This window comes from Neopelma chrysocephalum, unplaced genomic scaffold, assembly GCF_003984885.1.
Source record: "Neopelma chrysocephalum unplaced genomic scaffold, ASM398488v2 Primary Assembly neopelma1_97, whole genome shotgun sequence".
Classification (NCBI taxonomy): Eukaryota; Metazoa; Chordata; class Aves; order Passeriformes; family Pipridae; genus Neopelma; species Neopelma chrysocephalum.
In genome coordinates this window covers 2,535,979-2,556,208 of record NW_020897760.1, presented here as the reverse complement: position 1 = coordinate 2,556,208, position 20,230 = coordinate 2,535,979, and the positions used below count along the sequence as shown (strand labels likewise).

Genomic DNA, 20,230 nt, shown 5'->3' with positions numbered 1-20,230 from the left:
TCAACAATTCCCTACCCTAAACCTAACCCTGCCCTCTGGCAGTGGGAAGCCATTCCCCCTTGTCTTGTCCCTCCAAGCCCTTGTCCAAAGTCTCTCTCCAGCTCTCTTGGAGCCCTTTTAGGCACTTGAAGGGGCTCTAAGGTCTCCCTGGAGCCTTCTCTTCTCCAGGTGAAGATTCCCAGCCTGTCTCCAGAGCAGAGGGGCTCCAGCCATGGGAGCATCTCTCTGGCCTCCTGTGGACTTGCTTCAGCAGCTCCACATTCTTCTGCTGTTGTTCCCCAGGGCTGGAGGCAGCTCTGCAGGTGGGGTCTCACCTGAGGGGGCAGAGGGGCAGAATTCCCCCCTCCCCTGCTGCCCACACTGTGGGATCAGCACAGCACTCGGGGTTCTGGGCTGGGTCATGTCCAGCCTCTCCCCCACCAGCACCCACAAGTCCTTCTCTGCAGTTCCATAAAAACTCCAGATTCTTATTTAAACCCATTTCCCCCAAGAGTAAAACAACTCATTCTTCAGTGTAACATATTCAACCAGGTTTTAAAGAGATGAACTTGTCAGGTCCTTTTAAAACAGGTAGATGGAATAAAAGTCCCCTCATTCCTTAGAGGTTAAGTTGGGTGATAGAAATAAATACCAGAAGTTTTCTAGGAACAGGAGTTTAAGTTTCAGGGTTTTATTATCAAAGTTTTGTAAAACAATTTCCGAAACTGTACATCGACATGGCACAGACTGTCGCCTACTTTTGTCTCTTTACCTGCACAAAAGTAAAAGCTCTGGAGCTGCTGGAACTAAGGAACAGCTTGGCTAACTACTCTGCATATTCCATGGGGTCATTGTGTGCGGGAGGGACGGGACACTGTGGGACAGGAACACAAACTCATTAGTTTATACAACTTTGAGATCGAGTAAAAAGTACATTATCAGGTGGACTTGCTTTTAAAGCAAACCAAGGTCAGTTTAAAATGCACTCCCTGCTGCAGTGGGTGAGCTCCTGAGCAACCACACCTGGGATGAACTTCCACCAACCCTCCATCACTGGGCACTGGGCAGGGATTCCCTTCCCTTCCGGGCAGGGAGACCCATCCCAGCTCGCCCCAGATGGCACTGAACGGACTGAGAGCCCTCAGGAAGGTCAGTGCATTTTAACTCTGGCCAAGCCAACAAAACCCACCAGGAAAACCAAACCAAACCAACCCCAGCATGTGGCTTAAAACCAAAACTAAACCAAAGAGGACAAAAAGCTGGTGGGATCCAAGGCTGACCCTGGTGTGAGGTCATGTGTCAGGCTCAGGGGCTGCCCCAGGTGTGTGTTGGTGCCACACTCCCCAGGCAGCCGGAGCATCCCTGCCCTGCTCCCGGGACACTACAGGGGGACAGGGGGGTCACACACAGCCCATGCTGTGGGGGGGTCATGCAGCCTCGGCCCCAGCGAGTCCCCCCACCTGGAGCACAGAGGTCCCTCTATCAAGCTTTGGGTGTGAGTTAGTACAGGATGGACAGACCATGGAGAGCTCGGAGCTGGATACATCTAAGATTGAGGATTAACAAGTACAGATAAAAGAATCACACGGGTGGCCGGGGGGCTCAGTCGCTCATGTCCATGTCCTCCTCGTGGTGGTCGTCCCCGTTCACTTTGGATTCCCTGCCCAGGTCCCCACTGCCCTTCTCGGCCCCAGGCTCCTTCCCCTTCGGGGAAGAGGCCTCTGCCAGTTTCTTCTCCTCTTTCTTGTCCTTCTCGCTGTCATAGCCCTGCTCCTCCTCGTCGTAGTCCCTTGTGACCTGCTTTGCCAGGGAAAGGGACACGTTAGCACAGCGCTGGGGCGCTGGGGGTGGGGCACACGGGGCATGTGGGCAGGGGGGGCTCCAGGGGTTTATTAAACATACTTTCACGTCCTTGTCGCTCTCGGATTTTCGGTCTCGATCCTTCTCCTTGTCTTTGCTTTTCTTTTTCTTGCTTGTCGACCGCTCCCTCTCGTCTCTGCTCCTCTCCTTGTCCTTATCCTTCTTCTTTTCCTTTTTATGCCTGTGATGACAAAGCAGAAGGATGAAACCCACCCTCACCCCAGGACTGGAACACATCCAGAGTGTCACCCACAGTTCACTACAAACCCAAGGGAAAATGGCAGCAAGCAATTTAGGGAACACCCTGCACATTCAGAAACTTCCCTAAAATCCCAATTTCTTAGCTCCAGATGCAGCACAACAACCACAAAGCCAAGGCTAAGAACATGGAACATCCCGAGTTGGAAGGGACCCACAAGGATCATGGAGTTCAACTCCTGGAGAGTAAGAACAGCAACGTGCCAGCGTTCTACAAAGGAGCACCTTGAGTTCCTCGTTCTGGGAGAGGGTCACAAACACCCAGGGCCACCCCAAATCAGGTGATTCCTACTGTAATGAGCCAAAGGGAATGGGAATTCTGGCATCTCCTACTCCCACCACCCCTGGAACAGCTCACCCTTGGCATTCCCAGGCAACAACAGAGCAGCTCCAGCTTGGAGCTGATCAAATGATGCTAAAAGGGGTAACAGGCAGCAGAGATCCACCCAAACACACTCCATCCTCAACACAACACCCCAGGATCTTCCCTATAGGTGACATTTTGGGAATTTTCCACCTAGACTCATTTTTTAGCCACTCCCTGACCTTCTTGGAGATGGGGACCGGGACATTTTCCGTTTGGGAGATCTGGGCTTTTTGGGTGACCGTGATCCACTCCGGCTCCTCCTGCGCCGTCTTTCTCTGTAGCAAAGACACAAAAGCTTTTTAATAATTTATTATCAAAGCTACAAATACATCTCTTTCTCCAAACCCAGCCCTGTTCAAAGGGTACTAAATAGCTGCTGAAATTACAAGTTACACTTGGAGGTTTTTTGAAACAGTAACACACCTTTTGCATATATTTATTCCCTAAATCAGGAAGAGTTTGGCAGTGACCTCAGAGTGTCACACTGATACAAAGCAAGGAGAAACTGTTAAAGCCCAAAGCATTTACCTCAAAAATAACAGTTTGAGGGGAAGAATAAAGTATCTTATAGACAGAGAGTACATGTGCTTTTGTTCCTGTACCAGATATATCCACAAAGGAATCATCACCCAATGGAATCCTGGAGTACCTTGGCTTGGGAAGGACCTCAAAGCCCATCTCATTCCACCCCCTGCCATGGGCAGGGACATCTTCCACTAGACCAGTTGCTCAACTACAAGAACATTCTTCCTATTTAATATTAAAGTGGACCAAAATCATGCTGGAAACAGAGACTAAGGAAAATCCCCTGTTCACATACCTGCTTGTGCTTCTGGATCGTCTGGTTGTGCTGTAGCTCTTGGGGGGAGTTTTAGAACGTTTCTTTTCTTTCTCTTCCTTCTTTTTATCCCTTTTAGTAAAAGAGAGATTGTCAGGTTAAGTCATTTTCAAACCATTTAAGCAGCAGTTCCTAATTTGCTACATAGGGAAAAGAAGGCAGTGCTGGTAATGACAGGGTGGCACAATCTGGTCAGGATTTCTGAGGCCAAGCACATTATAATAATGGTAATGAATTATCTGAAGAAAAAATAGAAGCACAACTGTTACAGTTTCTTTGTACCAACAGCCCCGAATCTGCAAGTCTAGGTGCTCACATTTCCTGCTTTCCAAGGCAGCTACTGAGCGATGTTACAAGAAACTGTGACTTTAAAAAGAGCCACTGCTTCATTTTGTCCTGGGTTCTTTTTTTGTTTAAATCAAGCACCAAAATGTGGTAATTTAATTTCTAGCAAATAGTCTATCACAGAATCATAGAATCATTGAGGTTGGAAAAGCCCTCCAAGTCCAACCTGTGCCCAATCCCAACCGTGTCACCCAGCCCAGAGCACTGAGTGCCACATCCAGTTGTTCCTTGGACACCTCCAGGGATGAGGACTCCACCACTTCCCTGGGCAGGCCCTTCCAATGCCTGACCATCCTTTCCAGGAAGAAATTCCTCCTGATGTCCAACCTGAACCTCTCCTGGCACAGCTTGAGGCCATTTCCTCTTGTCCTGTCCCTTGTTCTCAGGGAGCAGAGCCCGATCCCCACCTGGCTCCACCCTCCTGTCAGGGAGTTGCAGAGAGCAAGAAGGTCCCCCCTGAGCCTCCTTTTCTCCAGGCTGAGCCTCCCCAGCTCCCTCAGCCGCTCCTGGTGGTCCAGACCCTTCCCTAGCTCTGTTCCCTTCTCTGGACATGCTCCATGGCCATTCCATGTCCTTCCTGAACTGAGGGGCCCAGAACTGCCCCAGCACTGGAGGCACCTCAGCAGTGCCCAGCACACAGAGACAGGCACTACACTGGTCAGGGTAATTTCCTGGTCAGGAGAGATTTCCTGAAGCCATTACCTGGTTTTGGATGTGCTCCTGGACCTCCTGCTTCTCTCTCTGGAATGAGATCTCCTTCGCCTTGGGCTTTTGGATCGCCTCCTGCTTCTGGATTTGGAATGGGACCTTCTCCTTGATCTGCTTCTGGACCGTCTGCCAGGAACACACAACACAGGGTCAGACACAGGACATTCTGAGACCTGTCACCATCAGGGTGTCAGTGGTAACAGCACTGAGAGGCACAACCAGATAGAAATGCAGAGAATTATACAGAACACAATGAAAAGTCTCAAATCAATCAGCCCTTACTAACCCACTGTACGGAATTATCAGTCCTATTGCAGAGGAACTCTGGGAAGTCATGTTCAAATGAGAATAAATCTTCAGAACAGTAAAACAAATGAAAGGGGCCCTTTCAAGAAGTATTTTTGAAGGAATTCTTTCAGCTCTGGGAGGGTTTTTTAAAGCCCATGAGGTACCTTTACCTGTGTCTGGATGAAGAAGGTGTCCTCCTCCTCCTTGAGCGCGACCTTGACCTTGAATGTCTTCTTTTTTCATCTTTTTTGTCTGAAAAAGGAAAAAAACTCAAGCATTATTTTAGTATTTAAAAGGATTTTATAAAGGAAAGGACCTGGAGCTTCATGTAATACATATAAATAGATAATCTCATTTTGACATCTGAAATTAGGGCTTATCTACCATTTTCTTCACAAGAGGATAGAAAGAATGAACACATGACAGAGACACCTAAGTGACATAAAATAAGAGAGTTTTATGCAAAACTGAAGAAGAAAAAATTTGGAAAAGACTTAAAGTCAGTTAAAAGCTGATGGCTGCAGGCCTATGGAAAGTCTTGTGCAAATTCCAGAATCTGCCATTTTGTGAGAGGCTAAAGAACCTCTCAAATGATTGTTTTGAATTTCTCACAAAAAAGCAAAAGCAACCAGCACATTTTTTCTGATATAAGACAAGAACAGGAGTTCTGTTCTTTCCCAAAAATCATCAGGAGGCTGCAAAATTGTATTTTCAGTGTTTCAAACTACTGCCTCTCAGATTTGATAGTTCTGACATTTGTGGGAGAACTGCTGCAGCTTGTTCTAAAATAAAATCTGCTGCAAAAAAGCTACAAAAAAGAGAATTATTTACAAACCTGTACAGATTAGGAACTGAGATAAAAGAAACCATCTCTGAGAACAAGCATCACCGGGGTGTCAACTGGTGAGGCCACTGCTGTTCCCATGAAATCTCAGAGACAGCAACAGTAACTGGGCATTTTGCAATCTTCAAATAAGTGAATTTTGGGAAAAATAATAGCTGAATCCCTGCCCCATCCTGTAGGACACATGGAGCATCCACTGCAGGTCAATTAAAACCCTGCCAGCTATAAATGCAGCCAATACAAAGCAGAGGCATTAAGACAGTATTCTGCAGCCCATTAGCTTTTATCATGTACCACATCAAAGCACATCCTGAAGGGAATGGCTCATCCCAGGGTCTGGAATTACCTGGCTCTATAGCAGCAGAGATTAAGGACTGTGCTTCTCGGACCCTCTTCATTGCTTCCTCTATTTCTTTACTGGAGGTATCTGATTTCAGACTTGGGGAGACAAGACCTGCAGCCACATGGTTCAACCTGGGGAACAGAGTTCCAGAAATTCATATTGATGAATCCAAGGGATACAGGTGTCCACTGTTTGAGCTTGTTCTTAGAATCAGGAAATCCCAGAATGGTTTGGGTTGGGAGGGACATTAAACCTCATCTCAGGTTTAAACCTCCTAGGCAACTATCAGTAAGATAAGAGGGCATGGTCTTAAGCTCTACCAGGGGAGGTTTAGGTTAGATATTAGGAAGAAATTCTTTACAGAGAGTGTAATCAGACACTGGAATGGGCTGCCCAGGGAGGTGGTGGATTCTCCATCCCTGGAGGTTTTTAAGATGAGACTGGATGTGGCACTTAGTGCCATGGTCTGGTAACCACGGCAGTGTTGGATCAAGGGTTGGACTTGATGATCTCGGAGGTCTTTTCCAACTCGGCTGATTCTATGATTCTCATTCCACCCCCTGCCATGGGCAGGAACACCTTCTACCAGACCAGGGTGCCCCAAACCCCATCCAAGCTGCCAGTTGCCTCCAGCAGGACAAGGATTGGACATTGAATTCCCACAGATATTCTCCAGATTCCATGCAGTGCAATATAAGTATTAGTGAACATTAATGCTTACTTTGGATCCACTGTGCTCATCAGTTTTAGGAGCTGATCTGCTGCAAGAGACTGTGAGGGGAAAAAAAACAACAAGTTAAAATCATGTGTGCTCAGGACTATCTGCCTTGAACGTCCCCTCAGCAGTGGCTAAGGCAGGAATTCTTCACAGATGGAAAAACCAGACCAGAACACCCCCAGACAAGGAGGAAAAGGCACATTGATCTGGTTTAACTGGAGGATGGTGGGAAGGTGTGAACATCACACTGCAGTGGTGCTCAGGGGCTTTGTTTCCCACAGCAGCCAAACACAGGCCCTGCCCTGGACAGAATCAGAGCATAAAACCAGAAATATATAAAAATACACTGCTGGTGCGTATATATATATATACACACACACATTTTAATAATCTGGTGTCCAGGGTATTTCTCTGTTAATTCAGGAGAACAGAGTCCTCAGAGAACAAAGCTTCCTGTCCACTAAAGGCCTCAATGCCAATTTATGAACAGTAAACACCTAAAAATTCCATGAAAAAATGTATTCTATAGCTCTTAGGAAAATCCAGGTGTTATTAGGATTAGTCACTTCCTGTACCAGTGAGGTATTAACAACAAAATGTTTAGTCCTCACTCATTTTCTTTTACAGGTATGTAACAGTTTGTTACATTCAGCTGGTTTAATGCACAGGAGACAATTCTCCATCACATCAACTTTAGATTTTTCTAATATACATTTAAAATATTTATTTTTTTCCATTTGTAATTTCATTTTCACCATGATTTGCTTTTCCTCCACATGGAATGCATAAAAAGAGTGTTAAATACTCGGTTTGTCAGCAGTGCATTTAATTATTGCTACTGTACAGTATTTGGTTCTTATATCTTAAAAATTCTATTTGTAAATATATATATATGCTCAATATGTTAATATAGTTTTATATATTTATATAAATATATTCAATATTCTATTATTACTTAGTACATAAAGTCTTTTTATCCAGCTTTAACAGCCTAACAAAGTCTATCTGTTTTTTACACCTAAAAGATTAAAAAGTCAAACTATTTTTTTTACTTTAAGTACAAGACAGGTTCATGGCCTGATTATGACACATTTAAAATATTTCATTACTATTCCCAATTAATCTCTCAGGCCTTTCCAGCATATATTTTGATATTCAAGCAGATACTCTTTATTCCAAGCAGGTTCTCACAGAAACCAATCACTGGAGTTTCCAGGCAGTATATAAATGAAAATTACTTTTAAAATAGAAAAGAGGGGGGACAATGAAGGGTATTTTGGGCCATACCTGAGAGTTTAGGTTTGCTCCAGGAAGCCCGAGAGCAGCAAGGGCAGGATCAAGAGCAGGAGCTCCTAAAGCAGCTAAAGGGACAGCACCAATCTGGGACAGAGACAGCAATTAGAGTACAGTCATTAATAAAAACCTGGGTTAGCAAGGAGAAAATCAACATTCCCACACATGAGACATGTAGAAACCTGAGCTGGGCTTTACTTCAGCTTCCAGCTACAGGAAACATTATACAGAGAGAGTGTTTCAAGATTCCTTATTCAGGGATTCCAAGGCTTACTATATATGGAAGTGGATGGAATTGTGCTTCCTCTGCATCCTGACAGGGGAAAAAAAGGCAAAAAAGTAAAGCATTCCACCAAATTCAAGGAATAGTTTAAAATTAAATGATTTTCCAGTGCTAAAATGAAAATTCCTTATAAGTTTCTGAGGCAACCACCTCATTTCTAATTCAATTTAGGATTGAAATGAATGTTTTATGTTAAAAGGCAATGTAACAGTATTACATCTTTGCAGATTTCTCAGATCTGGTTAAAACTGGCAAATAGGTTAAAAAGCTACTGGAAGAGCAAGTAGGATAATGACATAGGTCTGAATTCCTTAAATTCCTCCAGAAGCCTCATTTAAGCAGCTCATGTTTGACCATTTAAATTGACTGAGATGATCAACAGACACTGAAACCAAACACACTTTCAAGATGTGTTTGAAAAAACTGACTTCACTGAATTCCCATCACATGGATGTGTTAAATACATTCCACCATTAAGTGCACTGGGACCAGGTTGGGATTCAGAGTGACAGAGCTAAAATTAACGTGGCTTAACCACCACTTTTAGGAATTCATATAGACAGTTCTTAGTGAATGGAATCTTTCAGGCTGTATTTGGTTCTTCCAAGCCTTTCCTCATTTCCAAGTTTAAATTTAGGATTTTCCCTCCACATTGGTTTAAATATCTTCTGAGCAGCTCCATGGCAAGGGGATCCTTCATCTAAGCTGAAGTAGGTTTGAGAACTGCAGAATTAATGAAGCTTTATTATTATAATTTGCCTCTTGACTTTGATTCTCTGTTCCCTGGTAAGAGATGTGTGTTCCCACAATGTATTACTCTCACTGTTCATCTTCCACATGAATTCTTGTGGGTTCAGATAACGAGGCTCCAATTTTCCCCTCAGCTGGAGTATTAATGAAAGGAATCTCCCAGCATGGCAGCTCCTTGGACTCCATGTATTTAAAACCTATGAGATCTCTACTGCAGGCAAATCTGTAAGTACAATGGATAAAAAGGGATGGGAGACAGAAACAAACAGGGCCCTGAGACACCAGAAGCATCATTTCAGGGAAATAAGAAGATCTCATTTAGCAACTAATCACTGTTTTGCCCCAATTCGTATCAGAGCTGTAACAAACCATCAGGGTTTGGAACTATTCTAGGAATTGGCATTAGCACATCAGGCCTGAAAAAAAGAGCAGGAATGAAGTGAGAACCGAGCAGAACACACCCAGTGGTCTCCCTGGCCCAGCCCAGGTGGGATCCTACCTGAGAGAGTGGGTTGGGAGTGGGCAGCAGTCCACCTCCGGGCAGCAGCCCAGCCACTGCATTAGCTGGTGCCAAGAGAGACAAAGCCTTAGTCTCATCAGGAATGACTCCTGCAGAGAAACAGCCTGGCATTAGAGTGCATCCCATCCCAGAGGCAGAAAATACACAAATACACCCAGCAAAGTCTCCCTGATACACCACCTGAGTTTGTTGAAAGTACTTATGTTGGCTAAAATACAAAGCTTGATGGCTATTAATATTTAGCATTAACTTTTTTGTCAGAATGCAACTTCAATGGGTGAAAATTTGACTGTTCCTTTTTCTCTACAAAAGGTTAAGTTTCTAGAGCAAAAAAATAGCACAATACACACTACTTTTTTGTTAACACTGCCAAGGTTTCATCACCTGTACTCGATTTTTAAGTCATGAACCAAACGTAAGCAAGCACAGTCGGTTCTCCAGGGGTGTGCTCTCAACTTTCAAAAGCTGTTTTATGAACAACGACTCGTGTCGGCTGCTTCACTACAAAGCACACAGAAAAATCAAGATACACAAGACAAAAAAAGTTTGATTTAGGGGTTAATAATATGGTACAGTTCACTATTGTTTTCTTTTACACCTACCATACAAATTTTGTCAAACTTAAAGAGAAGGGATGGATATTTGGGGTTGAATCAAGCGTAGGGCTTTTGCTGACGTGTCACATGGAAATGCAAGTCCCTGCAGGTCTCCAAGAAGGCTGTGTGTGTGTCTGGGGGTGGCTGGTGGATACAGGGAATGGTGGCACATTCCTTACCTGTGCAGTAAAATGCATTTGTTCCGTTATGTGCCACGCTTAGTGTACCAAGAATGCTGCTACAAACTGCCATGGCAGGGGGGACTTCTGGCCCAAAATCTTGCAGCCAACTAAGACAAATGTCTTATTTCTCTGCCTGCTCTGCACAGGGAATTTTAAGGGCCCTACTAGGAAACAATTGTGTAGGTATTTTTACTCTATCCAACAGCAAAAGCCCTATACAGATGGATTAATTTGTTAATGTGCCCAAGCCCCCAAAATGAGAGTTCAATAAAACAATTTTACTATATATTTGCAAATACCAGTAGTGTTTCTGTAATACACATTAAGAAACTGCATCTCATCATAAAACATACAATATGTACAGGGCACTTAAGAGAAACTGGATAAGCTGCAGAAGAAAACTGTTGGGTGGTATTTTCAGCAGGGCCTGGTATATAGTTCAGGCTGAACCAGGGAAAAGAACTGTAAAACACAACAACAAAAAAGAAAAACCACTGTTAAATAAAGGTAATGGTTCCTCCCACCTATACTGAGAAGTGCCGATAATCTACATAAATGTACAATACACAGCACTGTTATCTGGCCCGTGGCACTGAGCTGGCAGCAATTTAGATACCCAAAGTTATGGAGGGACAGGGGGAAAAAGGTCATGGAGGCAAAGGGCAGTAATGCATAAATATATCAACATACCTACAGAGAGATTATAGGGTCATTTTGCATGCAAAATTATGTCTCAGAGGATATTTATCAATTATAGCTAAACATTTCAAATTAGTGCAACTACAACATTTCTGGCATCTAAATACAAATCCTCAGACTTAGCTTGAGACACCTCATAGAAGATCTGCATCCATTAAAAAAAAATCATGCATCTGATCCTCTAATCGTTTCTTTAAAAAGTATTTAAATAAACTACAATTGAAAAAAAGCAATGAGGCCCCTCACCAGTTAATTTTCATGCTTCAAGAGCTTTTTTTACTGCTGCTTTGTTAGAACCATGAAATACTGCATGAATGTGTAGAAATGAAAGAAAAAGAAACAGACAAAAGAAACAAACATTAACCAAAGAACCTAAACACCCCCCCCAGCCATCTTTAACCTTAAGAGTTCCTTCCAAATCCAGGAATAGCCCAGAGAAAATGACAAATACTAAACCTTACCGTAGCCTTTGTGTATAGTTCTATAACACAAAGCAACAGCCACCACCAAAGTGTCTGTGTGAGCTAAAACTTGGGACAGGGGGGGAATTATTTCACTGAACAGATAATAAACATTTGCTTTAGTGACAGGCAATATTGACACAGAATTAATCAGCACAGTAAAAATGTGAGAGAGGAGGGCCCCGTTCACAGTAGTTCAGCACATGCCTGGCTTTAAGCACATGAGCAGTGTCACTGGGGTTTTAAACTTGCTGTTTGGTGCTCAGTTTGTTCAATTGGGACCCTGGTAGTCTGAATTTTAAGGGAAAACTGTTCTCCAGCTCAGGGACAGAACCATGGGATTACCAAAACAGGGGCAATACTTTATTGGCTGAACATATCTCTTGTGATATGCCAGAAACATCAAATTCTGAACTGCTCAAACACCACAAGGTACAGCCCACAAGGAACTCCTTGATTTAACAGGCCCATTACAATATTCTGCTTTAATAATTTGATTTTCTTTACACAATCTCAAGCAAAACTACTGGGCAGGTTTCTCTCTGTGCCAGATTTATCCACAGTGGACAAAGTGAGACTGACCAAGAGAAAAGTGGTTTTATCCTTGTAGGAAGAGTTAAACACTGACATTATTCACATGGGCCTTGGAGAATATTCCAGCACTAACTCAGCTGGACTGGTGCTGTATTTAACACACAGACAAGGACAAGATGCCTTTCAGCTCTGCTATTACACCTCGACTAGTGGCAGCAGGAGCAGTAACTCCATTGCAGGGGGGGGTTCTGTACCCTCAGAAAGCAGCACAGCTCAAAGGCCACGCTGCACATTCCTACACTCCAGGGATTAAGTTTCATCTGTTAAGTTTATATTTCATATCTTTTAAGCTTCAGGAATACAAAGATAAGATAAGACAGCTCCCCAGGCTTTAAGAGACAGCTACAGCATTACAGTGTCTTGATTACAGGTCTGACCCAGGCCATGTACCAAACTTAATCTGCAAGATTTTATTAAATTCAAGCTTTCCCAGAAGTAAATCAAGAAAAGTACAAGTACAATGGAAATCAGTTACTTCTAAAGCAAGTCTAGAAGAGTTTAATAAGACTTCTGTAAGAAGAGGTGTCTTCTCAGCACTTTGCTTTTAAGGTAAGTTCCAAAAACCCTGCTCATTGCCTTTCAAATTACTGTAACACCCTAAAATGTAAAAATAAAAAGAAGAAGAGAAAATGTAGTTAACAAGTGGTTACACCAGGAAAACACTTGGGGACTTGAGTGCTTGCTGGCCTTTAGTTAATGGCTAGAATCCCCTGTAGCTGCAGAGGACCCACTGTTTTTCAGTCATCTGGAAGGGCTTTGCATTTGCCTTCTCCACTACAAAAATCACACACACAAATAACAGAGAGAAGAGTTTATTATTTAGCGAAATTCTATTAAATATATCAAGGATGAACAAGAAAACTTGGAATAAAAAACTAGGACCAGTGCCCATGTGGCACCTCTTGGAAGATATCACTTTTGAATTAAACCATAATTATTCAAACCCTTGGTATATTGGACTCCACAAGGAGAGCGAGGGCCTTTTTGGGATGTTCCCAAATAAATGCAGTGACAGCATATCCCAGAGGAATGCTAGTTCCTCTCCCATGCACTCCAGGGAGGGACAAACCATTCTCATGAAGAGAGTGAAAGTAGTAAATGCTTAATTATTAAGGCAAAAGTTGCTTAAAATATTGACCTGTTTGCATTTAAGTCTGTTTAGGAAATGTCTCATTGAGACAGATACAGAGCAAAATTTGCAAACAATTCTGCCTAAAATGTTATTATTCTAAACTTCAAGACACACAAAACTTCCCACTTTCATGAGGTGAATGAAATCATTGAGCCCACGGGCCAAAGGCAACATACCAAGGGTTTCAGGATGGAGATATCTGAGTGTTTGACATTGGACTAACGCTGGGTTTTGTGCACTAGACAGGAATGAAACCCCACCAAAGGTGGCTCCGTGGGCCATTAAACAAGTCACAAACCTTCTGCATAGGGCACGACTATGAGGGCTCTGTCCACGAACACAGTGTTTGTCAGGTGCTGCGCCACCACCGCCGAGTCGGGGTCGTGGAACTTCACAAAGCACACGCGCGACGACACCGGCAAGGGGGAGTCACTGTGGGAGAGACAGGGAAGCAGTTACCAGGGGTTACACCACATCCAGCCAAAATTGCACAAATAACCTTTATTGCCTCACTTGAACTGGGCAGTAGTTGTCAGGCTCAATATATCCATGAGCAGGCATCTAAATGCAACTTAATTTTTGTCTGGGAGAAGGGAAGGAGGCGAAGGAAAATGTTGCTGAGAAAGATAAAAAGTTACCAACTATGTATCAGTTAAACCTAGGGGCTTTACACTCCCTGATCTAGGCCCCAAATTGCTAATTAAGATTATAACATAGAGAGGGTGATGATTAAAAGATCACTGTGATTTGTGATAAGGGCAGTGTGGGGACAGGACGTGGGGTGATGGCTTTAAGCTGCCAGAGAGCGGGGTCAGATGGGATACTGGGAAGGAATTCTTCCCTGTGAGGGTGGTGAGGCCCTGGTACAGGTTGCCCAGAGAAGCTATGCATGCCCCATCCCTGGAAGCGTCCAAGGCCAGGTTGGACAGGACTTGGAGCAACCTGGGATAATGGAAGGTGTCCCTGCCCATGGCAGGGGGTGGAACTGGATGGGCCGCCATTCTGTGATTCTGTTTTATTCATCAACCCAATTTCATACAGGCTTCTAGACCAAACTTCACCATTCAGCCTCTCCCACGCACAGCAATGCCCTGTTCATCCTGAGGGATGCACAGTGCTGAGCTTGTGTCTGTCCTTCAGTAGTGAAGAACAAAACACAAGTTCAAGAAACTCAGCCAGGCAATGCTACAGTTCAACTCTACTGAGTGAAAAGCTCCTTGACACAGACCCCTCTACAAGGGAGGTCTGTACATACTCCTCAGCTCAGAACCAGCCTACCTAAAAAACATCCCAGACATTGAAAATCCAAAAGAGAATCAAGACATTGAGTCATTTGAGAAAAAAGAAACAAACAAACAAAAAAACCCCGCAGAAATATCTACTTCCTACAACAACTGGAAAGAATTGTACAACTACAACTGTGCCTTCCCTAAAATAAAACAAAACCAAACTCCCAAAAAACAGATGCAGAGTCAACTCAGTAAAGGTCCAGAATAGATTAAAAAAGTCCCTATGTCCTGAAAGTGGTGCAGATTTTGCTTTAATTGGATGTATAAAGTAAAGGACAGCAAGTAAAATTATTCTGCAGACAGAGCTGTGCAACAGATGAGTTAAAAGCTGCCTCCAGAAGGCACAGGAAGCAGCAGCTAGTCCTGAAGCCCTTGTTCCTACCCCAGGCCAGGGCACACTTGCTGTTTTTTCTGCCCTCAAGTATCAGGGGCACAGATCAGCCTGAAGAGCTCAGAAAACATTCACTGATTGCTGACAAGGATCTACCTTTCCTTACTGGATTCCCAGACAATTCAAAGACAAGCTCTTCCAGTGCATCCCCCCACCAGCACAGCTTTATTTGGGTTGCTGGAGGCTGATCAAGCCTTTCAGCACTGGGAGTTGTCAAAATTCAGGGGAACGACTCTGGCACACCCAGACAGAAATCCAGGGTCTATTTTGGTCTCTGCAAATGCCAAACCCTCTCTCACCTTCACCCCCACCTCAGCCCAATGTGCACAACTCAACTACTGCCCACAACGTCCCTCAGATCACACTTTAATAACTTTAAATTTAACCTCAGCTGAGAAACTAGATTGGAGCCAGCACACTGCAGCTTTTAAAGCATTAAAATTAGTAACAGCCACTTGCTCCAACAGCTTGCAGATTGAATAAATTGGGAAGGAACTGCAGTGATAAACGGCCCAGAGACAGAAATATTGAAACTCTGAGCCCTTTTGGATGCAGGAGTCCACAGCTGAAATAGTGCTTTTTTAACCCATAATAAGAAGTAATAAAATAATTATTAATAATAATTATTAATAAAAACAGATAAATAACTAAGAAATAAAAATAAACATAATTAATAATAACCCCCCCCAAATAATTAATAAAAATGTAAAACCAAAAAAGCAGGTGTTTAACAAAATCTCAGTAGTAAAATTGCAAAGAAAAGTAAATCAAGGAGTGATGGCAAAGTTGTAGGATTTACTCATCTAAGTTGTAAAAAAATTACACAACTCATTACATAAAAGCAGTACAACACTTCCAGGCATTCTTAAAATGTCTGTGATAACAAGGGAATGTTATCAAGGACACAGAGCAGACTCTATTGATTCTTTAGCAGATCCTGTTTACAGCCAGGAGCACCACAAGGAATGCTTTGGGATAGCTGAGTTTTTCCTAAAATAATGAATATAACACAACAATTGACAGTGTTCGGCAATGCCTCTGCAGCCTGACATCTCATATACGTCTGTGTGCTGCACTTTTAAAAATGGCATTTCCAGTCACTCTAAAATCCAAGCTGAATGAAATCCATCAAGAACTGAATGTTCTCAACAGTTCCAAAAAAAGCCCCCATCCATCATTATTGTAATTCAGCAGAGATTGATACACTCAGTAATTGTCTCTCAGCCTGGATACACGAGGATTTTCTGAGGCTGAACAATGGGCCTGGAGTACAGGAGACTCAGGAATCCATTCCCTCCACTTTCCAGTTTGGATGAAGCTTTATGGAATACAACAAAGAAGAGAACCAGGCCATGGAGCTGGGGGAAAGCAGAAGGAGGGAAATAGAGTTTGGGGAGGAAGAATGGAAGAAGTCACAAAGTTGGTTGTGGATTAAAGATAAATGTGAAATAGGTGATTAATAAACTGGAATAAGGGGATGGATAGGAGAGAGAAAGATAAATGTAGAGAAGCTTGGGAAGTTATGTCTGATCTGGCAGCCCAGGAGAAAAAGGAAGTTCTAGAGAAGACAGCAGAGTCAGAGTGACACAGATCAAACAAGGAGGTGGAGCAAGGGAAGTGAGATTGGTTACTCAGAAATGCTACAGGCAAGAAAGAATCCCAGCAGGATCCAGGACACAAAGGAATTCAGATGATGGAGAGAACTCACAGACAACAACTTGTATCCTGTACCCCCCCAAAAATGGATGAACACCATGGGCAGGGAAAAGTCAGGACCTGGAATTTAAAGGAGAAGGGACAGAAAAAGGAACAGCAAAAGAATCTGTCACTATTAGAAAATGGGTGAAATGGAATTGGGGTCTCTGAAGCACCTCAAGAGCAGATCCCTGAGCACCCCAGGGGGTCCAGAGGCGCCAGAGCCCTTGGTACACAAAGGGAAGGACACCAAACCATACAAGGAATCTCTTAACAGATTAGTTAATGAGTATCTAAAGCTACAAAGTTTTACCATTCACCTCTAACAACCTTCCTGAAAAATGAGGCCAAGTGTTAAAATCCAGAGCAGACATGAAACAACTGCACCTTTTACAGGTGAGTTCTCTCCCATCTCATTACAGTTATCCCAGCTGGGAATGAGCAAACTCATGGCTGGAACTGTCCCTGGATTTCGGGTACAGTTACATTCCAATTCCAACCCAAAACTGCCAAAATCCTACCCAAAGACACTGCAAGAATACCAGTGCACATCCAGCTGTCAGGATGGCTGAGTTTCCCTTGGTTTGTCCTAGCAGGGATTGAAGACTCAGTGAGACAAAAAAAGAATATACCGTGATAGCTTTTTTTCCTCTAAAATAAAAAATCCAAGTACCTTTGGGCATTACAAATAATTGCTTGAGTTCTTGTTTGATTATTCTCCAATCCTTTTTCATCATGGTAAAACCGAACCCATTAACTTACATAATGAATATGCAAAACAGCAACAGATAATGACATCAGATCTATAAATCTAATCAAACAGACACAACCATCACCAGTGTTAACACTGAAGCTCTATATTGCATCAGAAAGGATCCTGAAAGCCTTAGTCTCATCAGAATTAAATTGCAAGTGAAGACATAAAAACTAACTTAGATATTTTTTTTGTTTGTGGATACTTGCACATTACTGAGGTACCTGAAACTTAGTTTTCAGATTATATACACATGATAAGTATGTATTATTTGTATATTAGTGGCTACCTGACCATTTTGCACAGAATTCTCTGCAGGGAATGCATATATATGTATATAAATTTGAGTTTTATGGCCATAATCCACAAACTGCCACAGTTCTGGAGATGATCTACACAGCAGAGGCTCTCTGGGTACAACCCCGGGCCAAACGGGCATTTCCCGGGAGGATCACACGTGTAACCACACGCCCTAAATTACCGCCGTCTCCCCGCAATTCCTGCTGAGAACTCAAACCCTTTGGGGTGCGCGGCGGCTCCACTTGAGAACACCGGGGACCCCCGGGGGGGAGCACAGATTCCCCAAGCGCTTCCGCAAGGGGGGGCCGCGGCCGGGCGGGACCCCCCGGGGGCCGTGGGGGCGGCCCAGGCCGGGATCCGCCGGGACCCGTGGCGGGGGCGGGCTGGGATCCGCCGGGATCTCTCGGGAGCGGCGACGGCCCGAGAAGGGATCCCCCGGGATCCACAGGGGCGGGAGCGGGGGCGACCCGGGCCGGAATCCCTCAGGATCTGCCGGGAGCGGGAGCGGCCCGGTCCGGGCTGGGCGGTGCAGGCGGGCGGAGGCGGCGCTGGGCCGCGGGGAGGGCGCGGGGGGGGGGGGGGGGGGGGGCGGGCCCGGGCCCCACTCCCGCGGGGGGGAAGAGGCGCAGCTCCTCGATCTTGCCCAGGAAGCCGAAGAGGGTCCGCATCTGCTCCGAGCTGGCGCTGGGAGAGACGTTGGTGACCTGGATCACGTCGGTGCCGCTGCTGGAGGCCATCGCGCCGACGCCCGCTCCGCCGGTGCTGCGGGGACACAACGGGGCGGATGAGGCGCGGCGCAGACCCCCGTTTCCCTGGTCCGGACCCCTCAGCCCCGGGGCCGTTCCGCTCCCCCCGTTCCCGTCCCGTCCCGGCCCCGCTCCCTCACCAGCCTGCCCGGGCCGCAGTGTCCCACAGTGCACCGCGCCGCGCCTGCGCGCGCCGCCACAGCACGCGGCCCCGCGCGTGCGCCGCGCCGCCACCGACGCGCACACACACCCGCGCGCGCGGGGGCGGCGCGTGCGCGGAAGGGGCGCCCCCCACAGGCTGCCGCCCGCCCCGAGCGCGCGCGCAGTGGAACGACCTGCGCGTGCGCGGAGTCCCGTGGGGCGTGGGTGGGGGAGGGACACGGGCCCTCCCGCGCGCGGGAAACCGCGTGTGAAGGGCTGTGAGGGGTCTGACAGGGGTCTGACAGGCTTTCAGGGGTCATGGGGAACCGTGAGGGGTCTGGGGGGCTGTGAAGCGGCGGAGGGGGCCGTGAGGGATCTGAGGGGATTGTAAGGGCTCTAAGGGAGCCATGAGGGCTCTAAGGGACTGTGAGGGCTCTGAGGAGACGTGAAGACACATGAGGGGGCCATGAAGGGTCTGAGGGGCTGTCCAGCGTCGGTGAGACTGTGAGGGGTCTGAGGGACCATGACACACCATGAGGGTCTCCGAGGGATTGTGGGGGGCCGTTATTTCCTCCTTCTCACTTCATCATTTCAGAGACTAAACTGTCACAAAGTTTACTGCCCAGGCAGTGTGAGGTTGGGGTGGGAATTTCTCTTTAATATTAGAGAGAAAAAAAAAATACTTGCAGTTAATATGATACAAACCACGCTATTTCCTGATGAGTTTGCTGCTTTTCTATAAATATATTTCCCCATAAATGTTACTGCATGTAAACAACTTAAAACAAGCCTTATTTATTAATGAAGCTGAAATTCTACCACATCTAATTCATAACACAGAACACATTCACTGTCCTCCCTTACCACATAACTACATTTCCACTTACGAAATACCACAGATGCAATGTCTCATACTGAATTGCCACAAATGTACTTAAACTCCAAATTTTAATTTGTCAGCAATGAATTTACACTAATTTCCAAAAGCACAATGCAACTTAGATGAAACCAACCTACACTATTTTTATCAGGGCCCTGAGGGACAGAGCAATGGCCCTCTGAAGTCCTAAAAAGCCATTTTTAAGCACCACTGTTTTTTTTAATATCACTTGTTCCACTGAAAGAGCAGACCAAAAACAAAGGGGGGGAATTAAAGAACACTGGTAAAAAATTAATGAGGCCAAGATCCTCAGTTGAGAGCAAGTGCCTGAAGTGCGAGTTTCTGAATCACAGACTTAACTAATGTACTTAAACCTTAACTAATTACTTTTAATTTAAATGGAACTACTCATAGAAGCATTTTTCAAAGAGGGGAGTGTTTGAAACACAAACGTGCTGTTTGAAAGGGAAAAGAGCTACAATTAAAAGTCGGACCTCACTCTTTTTTCATCATTTCCCTCTCGGCAGGACCAGCATACAGCTCTGCCTGGGGTTAAACAGCCCCAGCGGCGACTGGTCCCAGTGAATCTCATGTACTGGTGCTCAGGGTTTGTCATCTGGAATATTTTTATATATCACAGCTGGACGGGGCTTGGAGCAACCTGGGCTGGTGGAAGGTGTCCCAGCCCATGGCAGGGGGTGGAACGGGATGAGCTCCGAGATCGCCTCGAAGCCAGTCCATTCTGGGATTCTATCGAGGTTGGGTGTCAAAGCGCCTCTGTTCGCTGTTCCCGTGTGTCCGTGTCGAACACCCCCGTTACCCGATCCGGTTCACGGTCGTGCCGGGGCTCCATTTCGACTCCGCGGGGCGGGAAATGGCGGCGGGGCTGGGGCTGGGCCGGGCCCGCCCGAGGGGCCCGCTCAGCCCCGCCTGCGCGGCGGGCGGGCCCAGCCCGGCTCGGTCCCCGCGCGGGGCT

General features: G+C 45.4%; 1 protein-coding gene across 9 annotated transcripts; it reads right to left on the bottom strand.

Moving 5' to 3' along the window:
- Nucleotides 1–642: 642 nt before the first annotated feature.
- On the bottom strand, nt 643–18,409 carry SRSF11 (serine and arginine rich splicing factor 11). 9 transcript variants are annotated; one of them, XM_027694516.1, is made up of 14 exons: nt 18,374–18,409; nt 18,099–18,249; nt 14,314–14,315; nt 13,357–13,490; nt 9,374–9,483; nt 7,836–7,928; nt 6,552–6,601; nt 5,834–5,961; nt 4,814–4,895; nt 4,350–4,481; nt 3,285–3,374; nt 2,644–2,739; nt 1,882–2,020; nt 643–1,776 (listed from the first exon to the last, which is right to left on the bottom strand). In XM_027694516.1, the coding sequence occupies exons 2-14, from the start codon at nt 18,222–18,224 to the stop codon at nt 1,582–1,584; spliced, it is 1,377 nt and encodes a 458-aa protein (XP_027550317.1). In that variant the 5' UTR covers nt 18,225–18,249; nt 18,374–18,409; the 3' UTR covers nt 643–1,581. The 9 variants fall into 9 exon arrangements, with proteins under 9 accessions (XP_027550317.1, XP_027550316.1, XP_027550314.1 ...); XM_027694515.1 differs by lacking the exon at nt 14,314–14,315 and having other exon boundaries at nt 643–1,779; nt 18,093–18,249; nt 18,374–18,398; XM_027694513.1 differs by lacking the exons at nt 14,314–14,315; nt 18,099–18,249; nt 18,374–18,409 and having other exon boundaries at nt 643–1,779; nt 9,779–13,484.
- Nucleotides 18,410–20,230: the final 1,821 nt, after the last annotated feature.

Coding starts and splice junctions, on each gene's coding strand:
- SRSF11 (XM_027694516.1), bottom strand. CDS start 18,224: ATGGCCTCCAGCAGCGGCACCGACGTGATCCAGGTCACCAACGTCTCT. Junction 4,482..4,813: donor CCTTCTTCATCCAGACACAG/GTAAAGGTACCT, acceptor TGTTCCTGGCAG/ACGGTCCAGAAGCAGATCAA. Junction 1,777..1,881: donor AGAGCGACAAGGACGTGAAA/GTATGTTTAATA, acceptor CTGGCAAAGCAG/GTCACAAGGGACTACGACGA.